Source organism: Aspergillus pseudonomiae (assembly GCF_009193645.1).
Source record: "Aspergillus pseudonomiae strain CBS 119388 unplaced genomic scaffold BDV37scaffold_43, whole genome shotgun sequence".
In the NCBI taxonomy this organism is placed as follows: domain Eukaryota; kingdom Fungi; phylum Ascomycota; class Eurotiomycetes; order Eurotiales; family Aspergillaceae; genus Aspergillus; species Aspergillus pseudonomiae.
The window spans coordinates 235,148-253,747 of record NW_022476035.1 but is presented as its reverse complement, the minus strand read 5'-3'; the positions used below and the strand labels follow the sequence as shown (position 1 = coordinate 253,747).

Genomic DNA, 18,600 nt, shown 5'->3' with positions numbered 1-18,600 from the left:
GAGGAAGGATGTAGTGTACAATTTCATAGTATTCTACTATTCTATAGTAGGTATCTAATATCATGCAAATTACTTTTCCTTGAGCCCTATTGAGATCACCCATGTCACTCGCCAGAAAAAAAAAAACTCATATGCTGCGAATATCCTCCCTCTATGTATGGCATAACGCCCAACCACCCATCCTGGTTTGTGTTTCTGTAGTTTTCATCAAAAGAGCACGGTCTCGTTCCCCATCCGTTATGCAAGTATTAATATATCTGTAAGAAGGGAAAAGTAAGATAATTAGTCCGTCCACACATGACGTGCAGACGGAAGCCAACGAAGCCTGAAAATCACTTCAGGGTAATAGATAATGCGATCCTGAGGAATTGGTTGTCATCCCTACTATGTCATGTTGCGGGCAATGTCCTGCAGGATATGGGACATATAACTCCAGAGGTATTGCGTGCCCTGCTGATGCCGACCTCATTTGCTGGGGATATATTCTCCGGTCTCACGACATTCGCCATCACACAAAATTCTCCTGCGCTGACCGTGTAACCTTGCCGATCGAGATCCAGTAGATCCAGTAACCCAAAATAGACGTCAACTGACATGACTGAGCCTTCCTCGGTTAGCCTAGCGATATATCTCCAGATTTAAAATGCTCCACGAATGGCCAAAAATCCCTAGCGATCGGGACCCCCTGAGAGCCAAGGGATATTGAAAGAGGAAAAGCATTTACGCATAACGGCCAAAACCGATTCTTTATTGCCCCTCCGTCTTGGGGCCAGATTGGGATTGGGACGATGATTCATGTCTTTGCGACAGCGCAGATGGCCCCAGGGGCGGGATCCGATTAAGCGATGGAGACGACATCGCCGAATGTTGACCATTGGGAGCGTGAGACTGGGCATGAAGCATCAAAGCGTTTTCGCGCTGTCTGCGCTCCTCTTGCTCAGGGGTCATACACTTTACTGGTGGCGGAATGGGGGCATCAGGCGAACTGCGTCCCATCAACTTGGGACTCGGCTCAAGTTTCTGTATAGGAGGCAAGATTGGCGCACCTGTCATACTCCCAGAAGTAACGGGGCGAGGTGATTGCTTGGTTGGGCTGATCCCTGATAGCGCAACACCGCCATGTGAACTTTGTGGGGGGGACGAGTGACTGGCATTGGGCGTAGCTGCAAAGGACGGGTGTCCACCGGGGATCGAAGAGAAGGAAGCGTAATGACCACTGCCACGGCGGGGGGCCTGGTGTTGCCTGTAAGGTGTCCATGGTCCTGAATTGTCTGATGGTGGGGCAGGTGGAAACCCGGCAAGGGGTCCAACATCACGATTGCCTTGTGTAGGTGACATTGAGGGACGGTTCTGGATAGGCGAGGGAAATGTCGGGCTTTGAGCGGAGTGGGAGGATGATGGCCGTTGTGAATGGAAAGAATGGAAAGAGCCACCGTTAAAAGAAACACGGCCATTGGGAGGCAGGTGTGTTGCTTGTTGGAGCGATGGTAGCTTCGGAGGTGCTTCCCTAGGTGAATAACCATTGGCACCCTTCGATGGAGAAAAGAGAGCTCGAGGACTGCCGATCGACGCGGCATGGGCAGACTGTGGGCGGCGCTCGGGGGACATAGGGACAGGTTGGGCTGTGTTGTGAGGAGGCAAGAATCGTTGCATTATAGGCAGTTTAGACGGTGACCCGTTTGGAGGCACGGTCGATGGCACGGAGGTGTGTGCAGTCTCCACGCCCTTGCCTTCCTGATCAACTTCAACAGCCGCAGAAGACGGTGAGGAGCCAACACGAAACTTCAATGGTGGGATTTTCGGTCTCTTTGCCTCCTCTTCTCGTCGTTTACAATCGTTGCAGACAAGATGGAAGTCATCACGCTCGGCCTCTTGTTTCGAGATACCGAGACACTTGCTATGCTGCCATACATTGCACTTCTCACATGCAACGCTATGCTCGCCATCATCCTATGCAGGGTTAGTAAAGATGTCGTAGCACATGGGACGGCGCCAACAGGACATACCAAGTTCTCTCCATGCATACCGCACCCAGAACAATCGAATATCCATTCATCTTCCTGGGAAAGATCTTCCAGATTCTTTTTCTGTCTTTCCAATTCGGCCTTCAACTGTCTTTCAGAGATCCTGCTTTCGCCCCGTTCAAGCTTCTTCTGTTCCTCCGCTATCCGCTCTAGCTCACTTTCATGTAGGATACGCTTTCGTTCCCGATCTCTGATACGTTGCTCACGAGTCATGATGCGCGACCGTCTTTCTGTTTCCATCTTCTTGATTCTCTCTTCTTCCTTCAGGGCGGCAGCTAGCTCTTCTTCTCGTTTCCGTGCCGCTTCGGCAGCTTCTCGATCTAGTCGCTCCTTCTCAGCCTTTCCAGCAAGCCTGCTTGACCGTTTCGCACCGGCGAGCAGCTGCAGGTTCAAAAGCTCCTTTTCACGCTTCGCCTTCTGTCGCTCTTGCGCTTCCTCTTCCTTCTCGATCACAGGCAACACTTGCTCTTCAATGCGATCCCTCAAGATCTTCTCGTCCGGGTCCTTCGTTTTCCGAATTGAATCCAGAAACTGGCGGTAGTCTTCTAACGTGATTGCAACACATTCCCATTTCATCCCCTCGTAAGGATCCCCGGCGGCATCTCCATTGATGTTATTATTTTCCTCGCCCGAAGATTCCTCCGCAGCAGCGACCCCTGAGACTTTTCTGCGTTTTGACGCTCTCACAGCACGTGCGCTCTTTCTCTTCGTCTTCGACTTGGTAGGTTTCGGAGGAGGGGGTGGCGGATCAGTACGGCGATAGAGCCGATTGTCATCTAGGATATAATAGTATCTCCCTTCACGATCGTAACCTAGTTCCTCAATGCGCTAATCTGAAGTCAGCAACAAGCGTCAAGCACAAGACCATTCCGAACAGCACTCACCCATTGCGTTTGATCCACCTCCCTTTGCTCTGGCATCTTATCGCGGATGCGATCCGGGTTCCAAAACGTCCATATTGTCAGTTGATGAAGGACGCGAAGCTTCAAGAAGACGTCGAACTCGGAAAACTTATTGGGAACCTCATCGTGCCCGAACGGGTTAAGGAGATGAGGTGCTTTGGCATTATACTGACGTCGCGTGTATTCGTCAAAATTGTCGAATCTAAGGGTAACCGCCAGTGTTAGTACTTCGTGCAAGTTCAAGGGGCTCAAAGCCTGATCACATACGTGAGACCTCGATGCGACGAGATCCATTTCAGAAGGCAGAGTCCAATCTCCAGAAGTTTTTCGGAAGAACCAGGTTTCAAGCATTCTTTCTCTAAATCCTGTGAAATAGTACGAAAAGAAGAGGTTAGCCTCTACTACACGCGACAAGCAAGTTGAAGAAGGGCGGAATAGGCTATTTTATAGATGCTAGTTCGGAAAGATGGCATACTTCAATACCAAAATCCTCATCAATCTTCATAGGTTTGCCGAAGATCGCAATATACTGCATAAGATTTGCGAACTCCCAGCAATTCCGCAGTCGGTGCAGCAAACCAGACTCCTCAGGTGGCTGCTCCGGAGCAGCGTCGGCTTCGGAACGGGTGCGCTTTCGCGATACCATGTCGGCGGTTCGAGCGCATGAACGGCGCCGCAGCACAGGACCGAATTTCGAAAATCACGGTTTTGCTATTGTGCGATGTTTGTTTTCTTGTAAGCAAGAGGCCAAATATGTATACGCGAGAGAAATATTGTCAGGGGCTCAATTTCAATCGAAGCAAATTATTGAGACGCAGTGGCGGAACACAGGGCGGGATTTGCCAGGGCGGGCGTGTCTGCGAGATGGAGATGAGCTCACGGGGCGCGTCGAGACTCCGCCCGTCAGGTGATTTCCAGTGTTAGCGAGCTCTCCGATAAAGTGCTCTTTTAGATCTCTACCACGTAAGGAGTCAAGGATAGTCCCCAATACTCAAATTCTTATTAAAAAAATATATAGAGCAAATATATGCAAGGCAATGTTTTACCTAATTAAAGGCAGTAAGAATAAAGACAAACCGTGCCTCAGAATTTGCAGACCAGAACGTCTTCCACTTGTACATACAATCCCAACGCATGAATCAAAACCTAGATTCTGGTATCTCGCTCAAAGAGGGTCTATCTCATTCAGATGGAAAATGAGGAAAGGGATCATCAGGGACAAGCAGAATGCACAGAAAAGACAGCGCCATCCATATCCACGCCACCGTACAAGCCTATACCATTATGACCGAAATGGGATAAAGGAGGAAAAATCGCAGACCCATGCGGAAAAAAAAAAAAGAAGAACAAAAAAATGCGACAGGAAACAAAAAAAAGACAAACTTTGTTACATAGTGGTCTCATAAATCCCCAACCCGGTGCTCCTCTCCCAATCTTTTTTCTTTCTTCTTGGTTTTACCGTTATTTTGCCATTTTCACACATTTGCGCCTTATGACCCAGATTCGCCTTAGACCGTCCCATGCATATCGTAAGGTTGTCAAATATACCAAGTAATTCAAAACGGAAGCAATGCTTTTTCGACTTTTTACATAGCAACACCCGGAGCGCCATCGGAGACATTATCGGAAAGATTGATAAGAAGCTGTGCGAGACAACGTTTCGTGGCTGCATCATCACGGAGGACGGAGGAGAAAGTGGCGTCTCGCAAAGGCTCGGGAAGGCATTGGCGCAAGGCCTCACGCGCTCTGCTGTTATCACTCAGGCTACAGATAGTTAGGCACTGTTCACAAATGCAAGGTATTGTTTAGCCGTCGATCATATGTGGCCTGAACTTACCGAAGGAAGCAGCGCACGACGTGCTTCAGAAGCCTTACGGTCTGCTGCTCCACGAGCTGGGTGACCATGTTGCTCAGGACAGTCCCCACAGCATAGAATCTCTCGTATGTCGCACATATATATGCAAGACCAATATCATCGAGTAGGATTTTCTGCACAATAAAGATAGCAACTGTTTTGCTCAACTCCGAACCGGTTTCCATGATACGGAGGCAGAGGGGGATAATCTCGGTTGTGAGGAGGAAGTTAATGACATCAGAAGAGTCATTCTTGACCAACGCTCCGATCACACCAAGAGAGGTGAGACGAAGGTACTCGAACGGGCGAGACTTGGAGGTCGTATTCAGGAAGGGATAAAGAAAAAGGGGGATGTGAGCTGGAGGAGTGTTTGCGTCAGTCAATAAGCATTGCAGACAAGCATGAGCTGCTACGTACCGTTCAGAAATAGCGTGCGGGTCTCATTGTGGGAGGCGACACATTGCAACAGAGCCAGGGCGTTGCAGACTCGATTCGAAGCCGCAGCCGTTAACTGAGAAGGGTTCAACAAGGGGTATACAGAAATGATCTCCTGAAGCAAAGCAGTCATGACGCCTACAAGAACAGAATCGTTAGCACCCATGAAGTCAAAAAATCGCCACATATAGGAGACAGCTCATACCAAACGAATGCCAAATGACAAGCGCTAACTCAGGAACCTGCTCTCGCTTCTTACTTAGTTCCATAAGAGCAGCTTCTCTGCGGTTCGGATCCAAAAGCTCAGCAACCCAGATGAAAACCTTGCGGTTCTCATCGCTGATCCCACCATCCATCACCGATACTGCGCCTGGGAGAGCGCCATCCCCGCTCAATCCTCCAGCGCCCGCACCCTGTGTTGGGTTTCCAGCAGCAGGATTGCCGGCCATAGCGATGCGATTATAGTGTTGTTGCTGAGCTGCGGCGGCTGCTGCCGCAGCGGCCTGCACTTGGGCATGTTGTTGGGCCACCAAGGAAGAATGCTGTTGCTGGGCTTGGTGTGGGTGGTGCTGGGCTTGATGGTGCTGCTGCTGCTGTTGTTGATGTTGCAGCCAGGAGGGGTCAGCGGGGTATTGATGCTGATGAGAAAAAACGTGCTGAGTCTGCGTCTGAAGCATGACGGGCTGGTGAAGGATCGGGGACTCGTAATCCTCAGGAGGACAGTAGTGGCTGTTCTGAGCGACCGGAGACAGATACAAGGAATGAGACGTCGAGGGAAAGGTTTCTATTGTCAAGGAATTGTACCTGAAACTAAATTCATGAATGACAGTTTTTTTGTCGTGGCTATTTGCTTGAGGGTTGAATATGGAAGTGCGCGATTCGGTGTGTTGAAGAATGAAGTGTGAGCGATGGATGGAGAAGTCGAGGAAGTTCCGGACTACGGGAGGCGGGGAGAACGCAAGTTCCGGCCGAGCATTGACTTGATGCTTTAAATCCGTGCGCGGCCCGTTTAAATCGTCTCAAGTCACTCAAGCTTCAACAGTCAATTGCCCCTTTAAGTAGGGTTGATATTGATAGTATAACTAAGACCGTTCCAACCCAGAAATTCTTTCGTCGGCCATGGTTTTCGGTTTTACTCTAACTTCAATTGAAAATGATCAAATGAAGCGTCTCCATAGCATACAATACTAAGGTGCCGATGTCCCTCTGTGGACTCGCCGCCTTGCACGTTACACAGGATGTCGCACGAGTTCTTCCGGCAGATGCAGGTTACTATTGCGGTGGCTTCGAGCAGAGGGACTCGGTACCCGTCATTACGGTGCAGAAAGTGCCTGACCTTGCCCACCCCCTCAGTCCTCCTGTCAAAAGCCCTCGACCTGCATTCATATCTTTTGGTCTGAGCGCAATATACTCCGATTCCTGCGGCTACATGCAATTGACCTATCCAAACGATCCCTATCAAGACTTTTCAATACTCAGTGTCTCACATAATCGCCATTGCACTATTTCGTATTTACATCGTTCCTTCATTGACCCATTCGGAATATATCCGAAAACAAGGGGGGATAATAAAAAGAAAAGAAAAAAAAAAAAAAAAAAAAAAAAAAAAAAAAAAAAAAAAAAAAAAAAAAAAAAAAAAAAAAAAAAAAAAAAGTGGATAGGTCATTAGGACATGAATACATAGCTCGTCATCATACATATCGACTTGAGGAAGAAAAAAGGGAGAAAAGGGTACGGGATTTGACGCAAGTAAGGCCACAGAAACATGGTGATACAAACAACACAAAATGCCAAACCAGCGCCTTTCTATGCTTGAGGGGGAACCAAAAAAGAATATGAAAGGAAAAAAACGTGGCGAAAACGAAAACAGAAAGTCATAAATAGGTTCTTAGTCTTGTGCGACTCATTAGTGGATTTCATTGTATCACCTCGTTAATCATGACCGTCGTGAGCGCGTGCGAGATCGTCTGGATTGCCTAGTGTCCCTTGTCCGTCTCGTTCGCCTATCCGAGCTTGCACTACCTATAGAGCAGTCAGTAAGGGCTATAAATCCATTAGTGCCAAAAGCAGAGGACACATACTTGCGCTGGTGTAATAATCAGAGTAGTAGTATGAGCTCGGGTAAGTGTAGTCGCTCTTCTCATCCTCGTGGTCTCTGCGCCTCCTCAGTCCCAGACATAGAGCAAGCGCACCCAACATGATTCCAAGAGTTGCCAATCCACCCCATTTCTTCCTTTCGCCACCTTGGGGCGCCGGAGCTGACGGACGCGAACCGAACCAGGTACGTCCTTCAGGCCTGCCGCCATGCGCATGATGGGAATACCGGTCTTCCACATATGTGGTCTCCTTTCTTCTTCGTCTACCACCAAGACCCAGGCAAGCAAACAAAGCTTCCAGAGCTCCGCGACAACACAGGCAAGCGCAAAGAAGCAAAAGAAGAAAGACGCCAGCAATTGTTCCGATGACGATGCCTGCGATTGCTCCACCACTTAGTCCTCCATTGTCTGGCGCTTTTTCACCAATGAGTATGGCTCCGTCGGTGCCGACAGGAGCAACAAAGCCCTGTGTGGTTGTTGCCGATGCAGTCGCAGTGATGGTAGATGCACTTGTGCCTCGTACTGGAGGTGTAGCGGTAGCGGTGGCCCAGATTGACGAACTTCCCATCACACATTGGTTGTTGGAACAGACGTACGCCGCACCACAACAGGTGTTTCCGCAAATGGTCTCGCCCAGTTCGGCCTTGCAACTCCCTGAACCACCTCCGGCAGTCGTTGTATGTCCTACATAGCTGCTCCATGTAGAGGTAATTGTCGCCACATCGGTTTCCGTGGTGACGAAGGTTGTGGTGAAGTACTGCCAGCTGCCACCAGAGGAATCTGCACAGACTGCCTGGCCATTGCTATCGGTGCTACACGTCTGACCAGAGCTGCAGCAGAGTTGGCCATAATAGCCACAGGAATTCGCGCAGCGCTTCTCAAGGCCGGCCTCCTCAAAATCCAGAGGGGAAGCAGCGGAGCGCTGAACTTGCGCCAGTAGGCCCAGTATGGAAATCGCTGAATGTAATATGCGAGAAGTGTGCATGGTGGACGGAGATGTGTGCTGGGATCACGAGAAGAATGCCAAACTCGCTCTGTCCCTCTCCAAGCCCGATCAACCACAAGCAATGTCGATGAATATTATTCAAACTGACTAGACCGGTCACCCCGGACTATGTATGGGTCGGTATCGATAAGAGCTTGTAAACGAAGGACAACAATCTTCAACTTCGTAACCACGTCAGAAAGAATGTCAAAGCAAGCATGACAAGCAAACAGTGGCAGAAGAATTCTGAAGAAAAAAGAATGAGGGGGTGGATGAGGGGGGGGGGAAATCCTCGTGGTGACCAAGAGACGGTAAGTGACCGTCAGCTTTTGCTTTGAAGCCCTGTCTCCCAGCCTCCCGTATAGTACCCAACCACCAGGATTTTCTGCAACAAAACAACAGCAACAGCCAATCGCTACCTCTACACAAGAAAAAAGGCTCCAATGAGGTACTGACATCAACGTTTACTCATTGATAGGAATTTCTAATTTTTCCTTCATTGAAAAAGAGGGGGCTGGGTGAGTACCAGCTTTTTCCTTGTCTTTGATCTTATCGTCGCAATGCATTGGACGCTGTGCCCCTCACTGTATTGGAGAAACGGCAGAGACATGACTCAATCAATCATCGCCCTCGCTGACCATTTTTGCCTTCCGTCCCTGACACCAGTTTCATACTAATTCCCCATTAATACCAGCGGAACAAAGATGGAACCTGAACTAAATCGCGCGTTGAGTAACTCGAGTCGGTGTGCGAGGATCCCCCACTTCCATTCGACACATCGATCTATAAATTCACACCTGAGGTATCTATTCGAGTGGCCCCACGCCGAGTCTGTCGTCGCCAATGCAAAGGCTAAGCTACTCATACTCCATCTGTGCCTGTGTGTTGTCCCGTCACGCTTTAGTGCCTTGCCAGCAAAGCAGATGAATCAGGGACAACACACACCGGTGGAAGATTATCCGATGCTATGGTCCAGACTAGTCTTTTTTCTAGCCTAGTTACTCATGCATGAAATTAGCGCAAGCAAATGTACGATGGGTGTATTTTAAGGTGTTCGGTACACTATTCATGACAATGAAGCGGTGTGATGCCTTGTATGTGTCAGTATTCCGTCCTCTTTGTGCGTGCCTCATTGCCTGGTACAAAGTCTCAAGTTAATTCATTCCCGGTCATCAGTATATCCTTATATGGTTCAGACAGTCATGTAAGGATCTTGTGTCCCCTAATCCTAACTAGATATGTACATACATAGACGCCAAAGAACAGTAGATTTACACCTTAGCATAGCCTTCGAACATAACATCATTCAATCATCCTTTCCGAAAGAAAAGCATACGACCTTAAATCAGGCAACAGTCCAGCCATAGGCTTTCCGGCAGTATCTGCACGAAAGACGTCCCGTTCGTTTGATTTCCAGGAGATCAATCTGCTGTAACATATAGGTAAAAGAAAAAGAACAAAGAAAATATTTTCATATCGCATATCCACCATCAAGAAATGTAAGAGCATCAACGCTGATCAAATAAACATACCGGCCAAGCCAATGACCATGCCAAAGACGAGGTCTTCCAGACTCGAGGTCCGTCCCGGGGGTGCCCGATTCATGTCTCCGGCTCCAGTAGCATATGTGTCGCAGTAGCCCAGATTGAGGCCATGACAGGCATCCATACTCAGGCTGGAACAGGTAGAGACTGCTCCGGCTGCCCCTCCGCCAGCTCGGGTTACACCTCCACCCTCAGCTGCCACCGTGACTGCATAGCCTCCGCCTAAACTCGAGAGACAACCAGTATACTCACTTTGACACAAGGAGTAGTATGAGGAGCATACACCGGCGTTAGGGAACGTCGTCGGTACATAGATAAACGGATAAGCGCCTGGCATCGTCGACCCAGTAATAGTAGCAGCATTGGGTCCCGTGGTGGTCATAGAAGCAGTTGCGGTTCCTGGAAATCTGAAGGTGGTCGAGGCAGAGGTGGAGTCTCCGGTAAGAGAACCTGTACATTTCGCTCCAGTCGGACAGCAGGCAATATTGTCGGCGGCGTCGCGAGAGCAGACAGAACCTTGTCTGCAGCAGACGTCGGATCTACCCATGTTGGAGCATGGGTCATACCCAGCCGGACAGCTGTCAGCCCGCTTTAATATACGCAAGACTTCATATGCCCTTTTGTTTGCTTCTGCGGATTGCGGAGGAGAAAATGGCAACGTCTCTATCGATAATACAGTCGAGGCGAAGAATGCGGCCGAGATCCACCCAAATACCTTCATTCTAGCGGCTAGGGCTAGAGTCCGCCCACTGAATTGTATGTAACTCTTGAGATCGGCGTTCGGCTTAGATTTCGATTAGGATTCTTGGTGTGATCGAGTGTTGTGTGGTATGCGACAGTAAAAATACCATGCGGTCAACAAACTACTGAAAGCGGCAACCGTAGTGTTAGTGGGTGGTTGAAAGACTTGAAACAAAGCAACATCTAAATTGACGGGTATGTATGAAAAGCAACTCACACTCAGTGGCTAAATCCCAACTCCAGATATCTTCGAGAACGGTCGGCCACGGTACCGGTGACCGGAGTCGGGTGGATGATGTATTCTGCATCGGGCTGTACTTGTTCTGGTAGTTAGGCGCAATCTCCACCGAGATCCCTGCCACAGCAACCGCGTGTCCACCCATTGTCCAACCACCTGCTTGGCTATTAATATGAACCTTTGACATCAAGGTGCATGTCTCAATAAAAAATACTCTGCTACAGCTCGTGCAGTTTTACCTCTGTTTCTTCCGGTTCTCATACGTGGAAAAGGGAAATTTTAAAAAGAAAACACTGTAATGGGCAAAAACATTTTCTTACATATCGTGTCTAACGTTCAAGGTTACTTTCCGAACACCGAACTCTCAAACAATGCATGCTTTTCAATCTTTCCTTTTGCTGAGTTTCGCACGCCATGTAGTTCTTGGATATGACTTTCTTAACCTTGGAAAGTGACTGTGTCAAAATAGCACGTCGCATTATTTGTCTAAGCGTTGAACCACCGAGGCACTAAGTGGTACTTCTTAACAGAAACACTCTATTACCAAATTCAACTTTATATATCTCCATGGGCTTCCCGGATAGGTGGTTTTAAATGACGCCATGAAATCTGATCCAAACATTACGCCCGACTCGGCACAGCTGCTATGGAAGCCCGTATCTTAGTCGAGCCTGCAATCCGGTCTCCGTCGGAACTCCTGTCTGATCAGTCTACAATGCGATAGTCACTGCTCCGTACTAAAATGTGTAAAACCGTTACATATGTTGCCAGTCGTATGACACTTAGACAATTACTTAGGGTCAATGAATGGGTATGCATAGAGAGGGAGAGAGGCTATTTCAGTGTTGAGCTATTTGATTCTACTACCTTTTCTCAATCCTAAATGGTGTAAGTGCTTGACAAACTGCAACGCTCAATATAAGTGCAAACCAGGCTTTTACAAATACCGACTTGTTCTTCGTTCAGGCATCCACACCGTACGGGCCAGAAATCCTCTCCAGAGCCAGGAAGATCCTTCAAAATCAACACGGCATTCAAGCGCAGCGCTGCAAACTCGTCATAGTAAGTATATTGCTCACTGCACATGAGGAAACATCATACTTCTGGGAGGGATGAATTCTCAGCTACCGTTTATATTTTATGAGGCCACCAGAGTTGTTGGAACTGAGGAGTCGTACGCAGGACCGAGGGCAACGAGACGACGGGCAAGGCAACCGAGTCAGTGCTATTTTCTTTAAAAAAACGTTCTATCACAATACTAGAGCCTAAAACTACTAGGTAGGAGATAAACCTTGCTGAGAAAGTGGGTAAATAGTGAACTTGGCCTGCAAATCCCTGTCAACTAAGCGACACGATCACCCCCGGACAGAATCAGACGACCTCCGCCTCATGGCATGCCAAATTATTCAGGACATTCGGTGATGGCAAGGGCATTGAAACCCAGTGATTTTGGCAGTTGATACGATGTGCACTAACGTGGTCTTACTCCAATACAGTTCATCGCTTATCCTTCCAAAAGTGTTTCGGCTCTGGGGACAAGGTAGACGCATTCAGTACACATTTCACAATGACCTGCGCAATGTCCGATCAAGATCATATTGTGCTCAGGTAGCTTGCTTGCGAGCAAGTCTTGAGCTCACTTTGACAGAATTATTTACGAAATCTCAGATCAAATTGGATTTCCTACCTTACGAATTAACAGCTTTCTGAGGGATTGCTTATAGGAAATCTTGAATTCCACAATTTGACATTACTACACTTTCTAAACCATCATTAGCACTTAGTTATTCTGGAAGGAGTTTAAACATGTACTTTTTAGGCTTAAGGTCAGTATATTAATGGGGAATCAAGAGACTATTGAACAGGAAGTCCCTGTGGCGGCATGTGACTGAGGGGAATGTCATCACATCTCAACTCTATCACCGTCTCCACCATATCCATGGAAAATGCATACCGCCCACCAAAAACGAGACGAGTAACCTCTCTATAGGTTGTGATTTATTGGACATTGGAGTTCAATCGTTAGATAGGCTTTTATAAAATTGTCACCCGCTAGCATGGCGCCAGGAGATGGTTCAGCCTCAATGGAAATTCCTATCGTTGACTTCTCGTCCTGGAAGAATACCCAGGACCAAGCCTCGCGGTTAAGAACGGCACAAGAACTCGTCAAAGCATGCCAAACCGTTGGCTTTGTCTACATCATCAACCACTCGCTGTCCGAGTCCGTCCTGAATGAAGCATTTGATTGGATGAAACGTCTTTTCAATCTTCCCGAAGAGGAGAAGATGAAGGCGCCTCATCCTGAGGGTTGGGCAGTGCATCGGGGGTATTCATGGCCTGGATTGGAGAAAGTCTCCCAGACGATGCCCACCGGAAATGATGAAGAAGCAAAAAGAAAGTTGCGAGAGATCCCAGATGTCAAAGTATGTTGTGACTTACCTCGTACACGGACCAACGTCATGTATTGAGATGAGAACGGTAAAGATAAGGACTGTATCTTATAGTGCCATAGGAAGTATACGATATCGGGAGTGATCAAAACACTGACCAACCTAATCAATGGATCCCCGACGAAGCCCTCGTTGGCTTCAGAGCTTTTATGATCAAGTTCTATTGGGAGTGCTGGGCAGTCGGCGAGGAGCTTTTACGTGCTCTAGCCATTGGATTGAATCTAGAGGACGATTCTTATTTAGTCGACAAACATTCCGGCCACGGTAATCAACTACGACTACTACATTACTTGCCCGTACCAGCCGAGGATCTTGAGAAAGAGCGGACAGCCCGTTGTCCAGCGCATACGGACTGGAGTTCCTTAACTATGCTGTTCCAAGATGATTGTGGAGGTCTGGAGGTTGAAGATATTTCTCGACCAGGTACATTCGTTTCTGCACCTCCTTTGGAGAATGCCATTGTTGTAAATGTTGGTGATCTTCTGCAAATGTGGAGTAATGGTAAGCATCCTATTCTACTGGCACAATGCGGCGATGAATGCTCTGACCCGTACAGACCGACTCAGATCTACAAACCACAGGGTCAGAATGCCACCGCTTGCCGATCGCTACGAGGGTCCAGATCGGATGACCCGTGAGCGGTTCTCGATTCCCTACTTTATGTCTCCAGACCCATCATCTGTGATTGAATGTATTCCATCGTGTATGAGCGAGAGCCAGCCCGCCAAGTACAAGCCAATCACACAGGCAGAGTATAACAAGATGCGAGCCTCTATGATGTACTGAACAAAGCCGAGCCACCATGGCTGATCGTGGCACTTCTACATCATTAGAAAATTGACAGTCCAGTTTGTTGGAAATGAGCTGAGAGAATGAACAAAGTCCTGGGTAGCAATCTTCGCATGTGCTTGAGTTTGTATATCGCACACAATCCCATTTTGATCGTATCATCCAGCATTTCTTCGAATAATATCCACCCTGACCAACCCAAAGTATTGAAATATACAAGTCAAGCTCTTGGTGGACAGTACGGAGTATATACAGTGACGTGAGAGCCCTAAGCCCTAAGAAGCACCGTATCTGGAAAACGCCCCGCTGGTTGTGACGGCGGAGTTCAACTGAGCTTTGGCCACCGATAAGTTTATGCCCGAGCCTCCGTCTTGCCTCTATAAGGAGTACAATAACAAAGGCTATAGACCTTCACTGAGTTGATCAAACTTCTAGCTCACACTTTTCTACCGATTGCGAATACATAATCGCAAATATCTACAGTCCCCCATTCTTGAACATCCCGCGACCGCGATTTGCATCCCCTCACCGCACCCCTCATATCTAACACCACTCTACCTTGTCAAAATGTCTCTTCCCAATGAAGCTCTGCAAAAGGTAACTTTTCAAACACCTACTATATCAATAAACACCTAGCTAATGGCTAAATCCGATGTCCAGCTCCTCCAAGAACTCGAAAACCGCATAGTCACCTCCCAACAACAGATCGGGATCGCCAAGGCCCAAGTGACCACAAAACAGAAGGCTATCAGACTGTTAGACTTGACGTCCAGTGAGATGAGCTCATTGCCTAAGGACACGCCTGTCTACGAAGGTGTAGGGAAAATGTGAGTGGGCCTCCACCTTTCACGATCCATGTTTCGCTTGGATTCGGCATCAAAGACCGACCTGGCGCTGACTTTAACTTGCTATAGGTTCGTGGGTGTCCCAATGTCGACGGTTGATAAACGCTTAGTGGCCGAAAAGGCGGAACTCAAGTCGGATGTGTCGGGGTTGGAGAAGAAGTTGAGTTCGCTGGAGATGACACATAAGAACAGTATGGAGCATTATGAGCGGTTTGTGAAGTCTGGTGGTAAGGCTTGAGTTGAATCGCTTCTGGTCCTGAAGTCATGTTGGGGTTTGTTACGGATCTACTCTGGCTTTGGGAAATTTGGCTTCCCCGAGTTCGACGTTTTTGAGAAACAGAAGGGAGAACCGACGAAGCGCTCTGTAACAGGAGCTAGAAGGAGTTGTTCGAGATGAATAATGAGGACAGCGAGTTATGCTGTTACTCGTGCAAGCCGGTTACTGTGCAGAAAACACCCCGGCGCTTGGATATACAACGGTTTCCGGATGACGTACGGAACTTTTGGCTGTGATATCTACTGGCTGGACCAGTCGCTGAGACAGCGATCAGCTACTCTGATGCCTAGGGAGTGTTACCGGTTGCTAATCATGTTTACCTCGGGAACTCGAATTCGGCGCATGTCCTTAATACTTGACTATCCGCTGGTGCCTCTGATAACTAGGTAGAAACCAATGTTAATAATATCCTCACAGATCAATATCTCCGTCGCTCTTCTGTATCTCATCTTCAGGTACGATGATAATGTGAGTTTGGCCTCTAAACAGAGTGTACTAGAGACAAATCAGATCGCGCATTGTAAGGTATTGCTCTTTCCAGTTTCTCAATTTATCGAGTCGGGTACTACCACAAAGCTTTGTAGCAGCCTTTTGCTGCTCAAGGTAGGACTCTTTCGAACAGCACCTCCAACGCTTTAAAACTCGCCGTGATCATTGCCAACAACTCTCGAGCCATTTCGCTCGGAAAACAGCATGTGGAAAACTCGATCTCCATGCGCGTTGTTTGACAACGACATGGTCTGTTAATTACACAGAAGTAAGACTATTCTGATCCCGCTGTAAGTAACTGCCCCTGCCCTGCCTTTGACACTATTGACCTCAGGTACCTACGAAAAGGTCCAGAATTCTTGTACCAGAGACATCCAATTGAGGCAATTTGGAGCCGAATGAAGAACTGGATTCAAGATCAAGATCTTGAAGATTGCTAGTTCTCTTATAATATCCTCCGAGCTGCTTTATGGGAGGCCTGAGATGCAGTTCCAGAAACCTTTTCGAGAGTCTTCATGGATTCCAATCAGGAGAGGCGTCAGGAGGCTCTTAGTGGCCATACTAGACTCTGACACTATAAAATGTGATTTGGAGTGGAAGAGTGGCCGACAGGGCCCCCGGGGGCCCGGGTCTACAGTATAGCTATGTAAGGTGTAATCCAGGTATACAATAGCAATCACAGACTCTGCCAAAACTGTCGCGAGTGATAATATTATATCCAAAATCTATGTCTTTCCGGGTGTTCCTGTTTCTCTTTATCCCGCGGTCATGGACTATGTATATTGGCTTTGAGGGCTCTTTTCGGTATATTACAAGATAATTACAATATGTGGCATTGTTTTAGTATATTTACGCTTACGGTAGCGTCGTGTCTATATTCCATGCTACCTAGATATCTCCGCAAGCTCCCACATCGGTACTATATGAATGAAATACGAAAAGTAGCTGTTAAATGTTAAATTACTTTAATAGCCCTAAGTCACTTGACTCTGACTCTAAGATATCATTTATAAATATCTTTCATGATCCATTACTATCTATAGAGTTAGACATTAGGCATTAGACTGACTCAAGACACAAACCTTACGTATTTTCCTTGAATAAATTGATAAACTTTCTATCTATATCGAACTAAAATAGAAAGCTTAATATAACTTCATGTCGCCGTGGCTGACTTGCCTGGACGCCCGCAGCCCGTTCTTACACAGGTAGTTTATAGAAAGTAAACTAAACCAGTTAGAGTTCATATTTATCATTAGGTTAGTTCTCAAAGTCAAGCACTTATGGGCCTTTTGCCTGGGCTAGCTCCGGGCCAACCCGAGCCGCTGCTTAGCTGGAATCACCAATATCATGCTAAAGTCATACCTAATTGAGTTTGCCATCAAGACCTGGAAAACCGAGATGGCTTAATAAGTTAGTGATCTAAGGCCACTATGTGCATACAATTGATTCGACCAGGGTTGAATAGCCCGGAAGGCGATTACATGCGACCTACGGATTGGATGCTGCCGCAGCCTAGCTAGGACCCCGAAAGCAGCATACCGAATTTCTGGGCGGAATCTCAATACTTATCGTGCTGCCTGTGGCCACCGTCATTTCCGGACCGAAACTGGCGCCTGTCTTAGGCAATGAAGCTCATGGACCTATCATAAATATGCATAGTTTCCAGGTAAAATGTATAGCATCTTTCTACTCATTTACAAACAGGCAACGGGGTCTTGTCTCCTAATCTACAAAGCCCCCTTGCTCCTAGGTCTATCTATATAGATGGGCTGGAAAAAAATTTGTCTCCCCCGAGCCGGAATCGAGCCAGCGACCTTTTGATTACAAGGGAAATTCCATTACAGTCAAACGTGATATCCAACTACACCATCAGGGGTTTCGACGTACTGGTTACATATAAATAATGTCTACAAGAACCATGCGTATATATATTAATCTGATTCCAACCATCTGAACTGTAGGATGGCTAGCCAAACGGATCTCATAGATCTTAATGTCCCTTTGAGCACTACTGTTGCGTCAGCCGATGCGCGCACCCTTTTGTTTCGTTATACCGCAGGATGCATGTTACAACAGAATCGTCATCGCTTGCATGTCGTGTTGGCTTTGGGTTGCCCGTGGCAGATGCATAAATACTCGCGGTAGCGCCAAATGCCCTTCAGGTATATGATATTCACTGAAAATCGCTTAAACCGCCTCTATCGCTATATTTTATTATTCTAGGGAACGCGTCAACGCGTCAGTATACCTTCTAACTGAAATATTAGCAAGAGGTATGTAGGGAACTTGGCCAGCTCCCTAGAATACTGCTAACGTGATCCACGGCCACAGGATAGGGTCTCTGAATCCTTCGATTTTAAATATCTATATAATATAAAATAATCTATACTCTATAGTACAGATACCGCTACTATTTAATTCTATTCTAGATTCGTTAAATACTAACCTTATAACACATATTTCCTAGAAATCACTATTTTAAAATATCACGATTCACCTCTTTCTAATACACACTGGAAGTCTACCTATCCAGATACCTTTCCCACGTATATTTCCACTGCTAAATTCTATATTTTTAATACAATATTTATTAACACATCCAGTAGACTGCACCCTTTTTACCTAGTAGTCTATTTTAAACTCTTAGACTATTAGATCTACCTTATAATTAGTAGTATAAGGCCTAGGAAAGAGGAAAGCAGTCTACAATAATCGCTGTTACTTCAGACCCTTTATTACATCCACAATGTATATGAAGCCTATTTATAACACGATTGTCAATAAGAGCTGCTTATTACTACTAAACGGCCGTTGACAACCCGAGAAAAACCCCTGAATAGGGGCTGTATTCGGGTATAATGCATTTCTCTCTCTCTCTCTCTCTCTCTCTCTCTCTCTATAGACGGGCTGGGGGGCGAACCAGGTGC

At 47.2% G+C, this 18,600-nt stretch overlaps 6 protein-coding genes and 1 non-coding gene across 7 annotated transcripts; 2 read left to right on the top strand and 5 right to left on the bottom strand.

Moving 5' to 3' along the window:
- Window positions 1-643: 643 nt before the first annotated feature.
- BDV37DRAFT_149661 (putative PHD finger domain protein) lies at window positions 644-3,757 on the bottom strand. The gene is made up of 5 exons (XM_032078952.1): window positions 3,402-3,757; window positions 3,194-3,291; window positions 2,909-3,128; window positions 2,007-2,852; window positions 644-1,950 (listed from the first exon to the last, which is right to left on the bottom strand). The coding sequence occupies exons 1-5, from the start codon at window positions 3,570-3,572 to the stop codon at window positions 748-750; spliced, it is 2,538 nt and encodes an 845-aa protein (XP_031940461.1). The 5' UTR covers window positions 3,573-3,757; the 3' UTR covers window positions 644-747.
- A 188-nt stretch (window positions 3,758-3,945) lies between these two features.
- Window positions 3,946-6,137, bottom strand: BDV37DRAFT_251254 (Rcd1-like cell differentiation family protein). The gene is made up of 4 exons (XM_032082273.1): window positions 5,422-6,137; window positions 5,199-5,354; window positions 4,764-5,139; window positions 3,946-4,690 (listed from the first exon to the last, which is right to left on the bottom strand). Exons 1-4 carry the CDS (start codon window positions 5,891-5,893, stop codon window positions 4,513-4,515), a joined length of 1,182 nt encoding a protein of 393 aa, XP_031940460.1. The 5' UTR covers window positions 5,894-6,137; the 3' UTR covers window positions 3,946-4,512.
- Window positions 6,138-7,148: 1,011 nt separating this feature from the next.
- Window positions 7,149-8,297, bottom strand: BDV37DRAFT_284124 (uncharacterized protein; the record flags this gene model as incomplete). Its single annotated transcript, XM_032087438.1, has 2 exons — window positions 7,149-7,234; window positions 7,298-8,297. 2 exons carry the CDS (start codon window positions 8,295-8,297, stop codon window positions 7,149-7,151), a joined length of 1,086 nt encoding a protein of 361 aa, XP_031940459.1.
- A 1,105-nt stretch (window positions 8,298-9,402) lies between these two features.
- Window positions 9,403-10,895, bottom strand: BDV37DRAFT_251251 (uncharacterized protein). The gene is made up of 2 exons (XM_032082272.1): window positions 10,800-10,895; window positions 9,403-10,707 (listed from the first exon to the last, which is right to left on the bottom strand). The coding sequence occupies exon 2, from the start codon at window positions 10,560-10,562 to the stop codon at window positions 9,816-9,818; it is 747 nt and encodes a 248-aa protein (XP_031940458.1). The 5' UTR covers window positions 10,563-10,707; window positions 10,800-10,895; the 3' UTR covers window positions 9,403-9,815.
- Window positions 10,896-12,877: 1,982 nt separating this feature from the next.
- Window positions 12,878-14,424, top strand: BDV37DRAFT_294842 (isopenicillin N synthase family dioxygenase; the record flags this gene model as incomplete). The annotated part of the gene is made up of 3 exons (XM_032089729.1): window positions 12,878-13,243; window positions 13,333-13,771; window positions 13,827-14,424. The coding sequence occupies 3 exons, from the start codon at window positions 12,878-12,880 to the stop codon at window positions 14,054-14,056; spliced, it is 1,035 nt and encodes a 344-aa protein (XP_031940457.1). The 3' UTR covers window positions 14,057-14,424.
- A 202-nt stretch (window positions 14,425-14,626) lies between these two features.
- Window positions 14,627-15,142, top strand: BDV37DRAFT_284121 (putative prefoldin subunit 1; the record flags this gene model as incomplete). The annotated part of the gene is made up of 3 exons (XM_032087437.1): window positions 14,627-14,656; window positions 14,720-14,886; window positions 14,974-15,142. The coding sequence occupies 3 exons, from the start codon at window positions 14,627-14,629 to the stop codon at window positions 15,140-15,142; spliced, it is 366 nt and encodes a 121-aa protein (XP_031940456.1).
- A 2,317-nt stretch (window positions 15,143-17,459) lies between these two features.
- BDV37DRAFT_t136 lies at window positions 17,460-17,549 on the bottom strand. Its single transcript has one exon. It is a non-coding gene; the product is annotated as a tRNA-Tyr (tRNA).
- Between the last annotated feature and the right edge of the window lie 1,051 nt (window positions 17,550-18,600).

Bases quoted from the DNA above. Each gene is read 5' to 3' on its own strand.
- BDV37DRAFT_149661 (XM_032078952.1), bottom strand. From the start codon at position 3,572: ATGGTATCGCGAAAGCGCACCCGTTCCGAAGCCGACGCTGCTCCGGAG. The intron at 3,292-3,401 runs GTATGCCATCTT...ACTATTTCACAG, and splicing joins ATGAGGATTTTGGTATTGAA to GATTTAGAGAAAGAATGCTT. The intron at 3,129-3,193 runs GTATGTGATCAG...GGTTACCCTTAG, and splicing joins TCGTCGCATCGAGGTCTCAC to ATTCGACAATTTTGACGAAT.
- BDV37DRAFT_251254 (XM_032082273.1), bottom strand. From the start codon at position 5,893: ATGCTTCAGACGCAGACTCAGCACGTTTTTTCTCATCAGCATCAATAC. The intron at 5,140-5,198 runs GTACGTAGCAGC...ACACTCCTCCAG, and splicing joins CCGCACGCTATTTCTGAACG to CTCACATCCCCCTTTTTCTT. The intron at 4,691-4,763 runs GTAAGTTCAGGC...AACTATCTGTAG, and splicing joins GTCGTGCGCTGCTTCCTTCG to CCTGAGTGATAACAGCAGAG.
- BDV37DRAFT_251251 (XM_032082272.1), bottom strand. From the start codon at position 10,562: ATGAAGGTATTTGGGTGGATCTCGGCCGCATTCTTCGCCTCGACTGTA.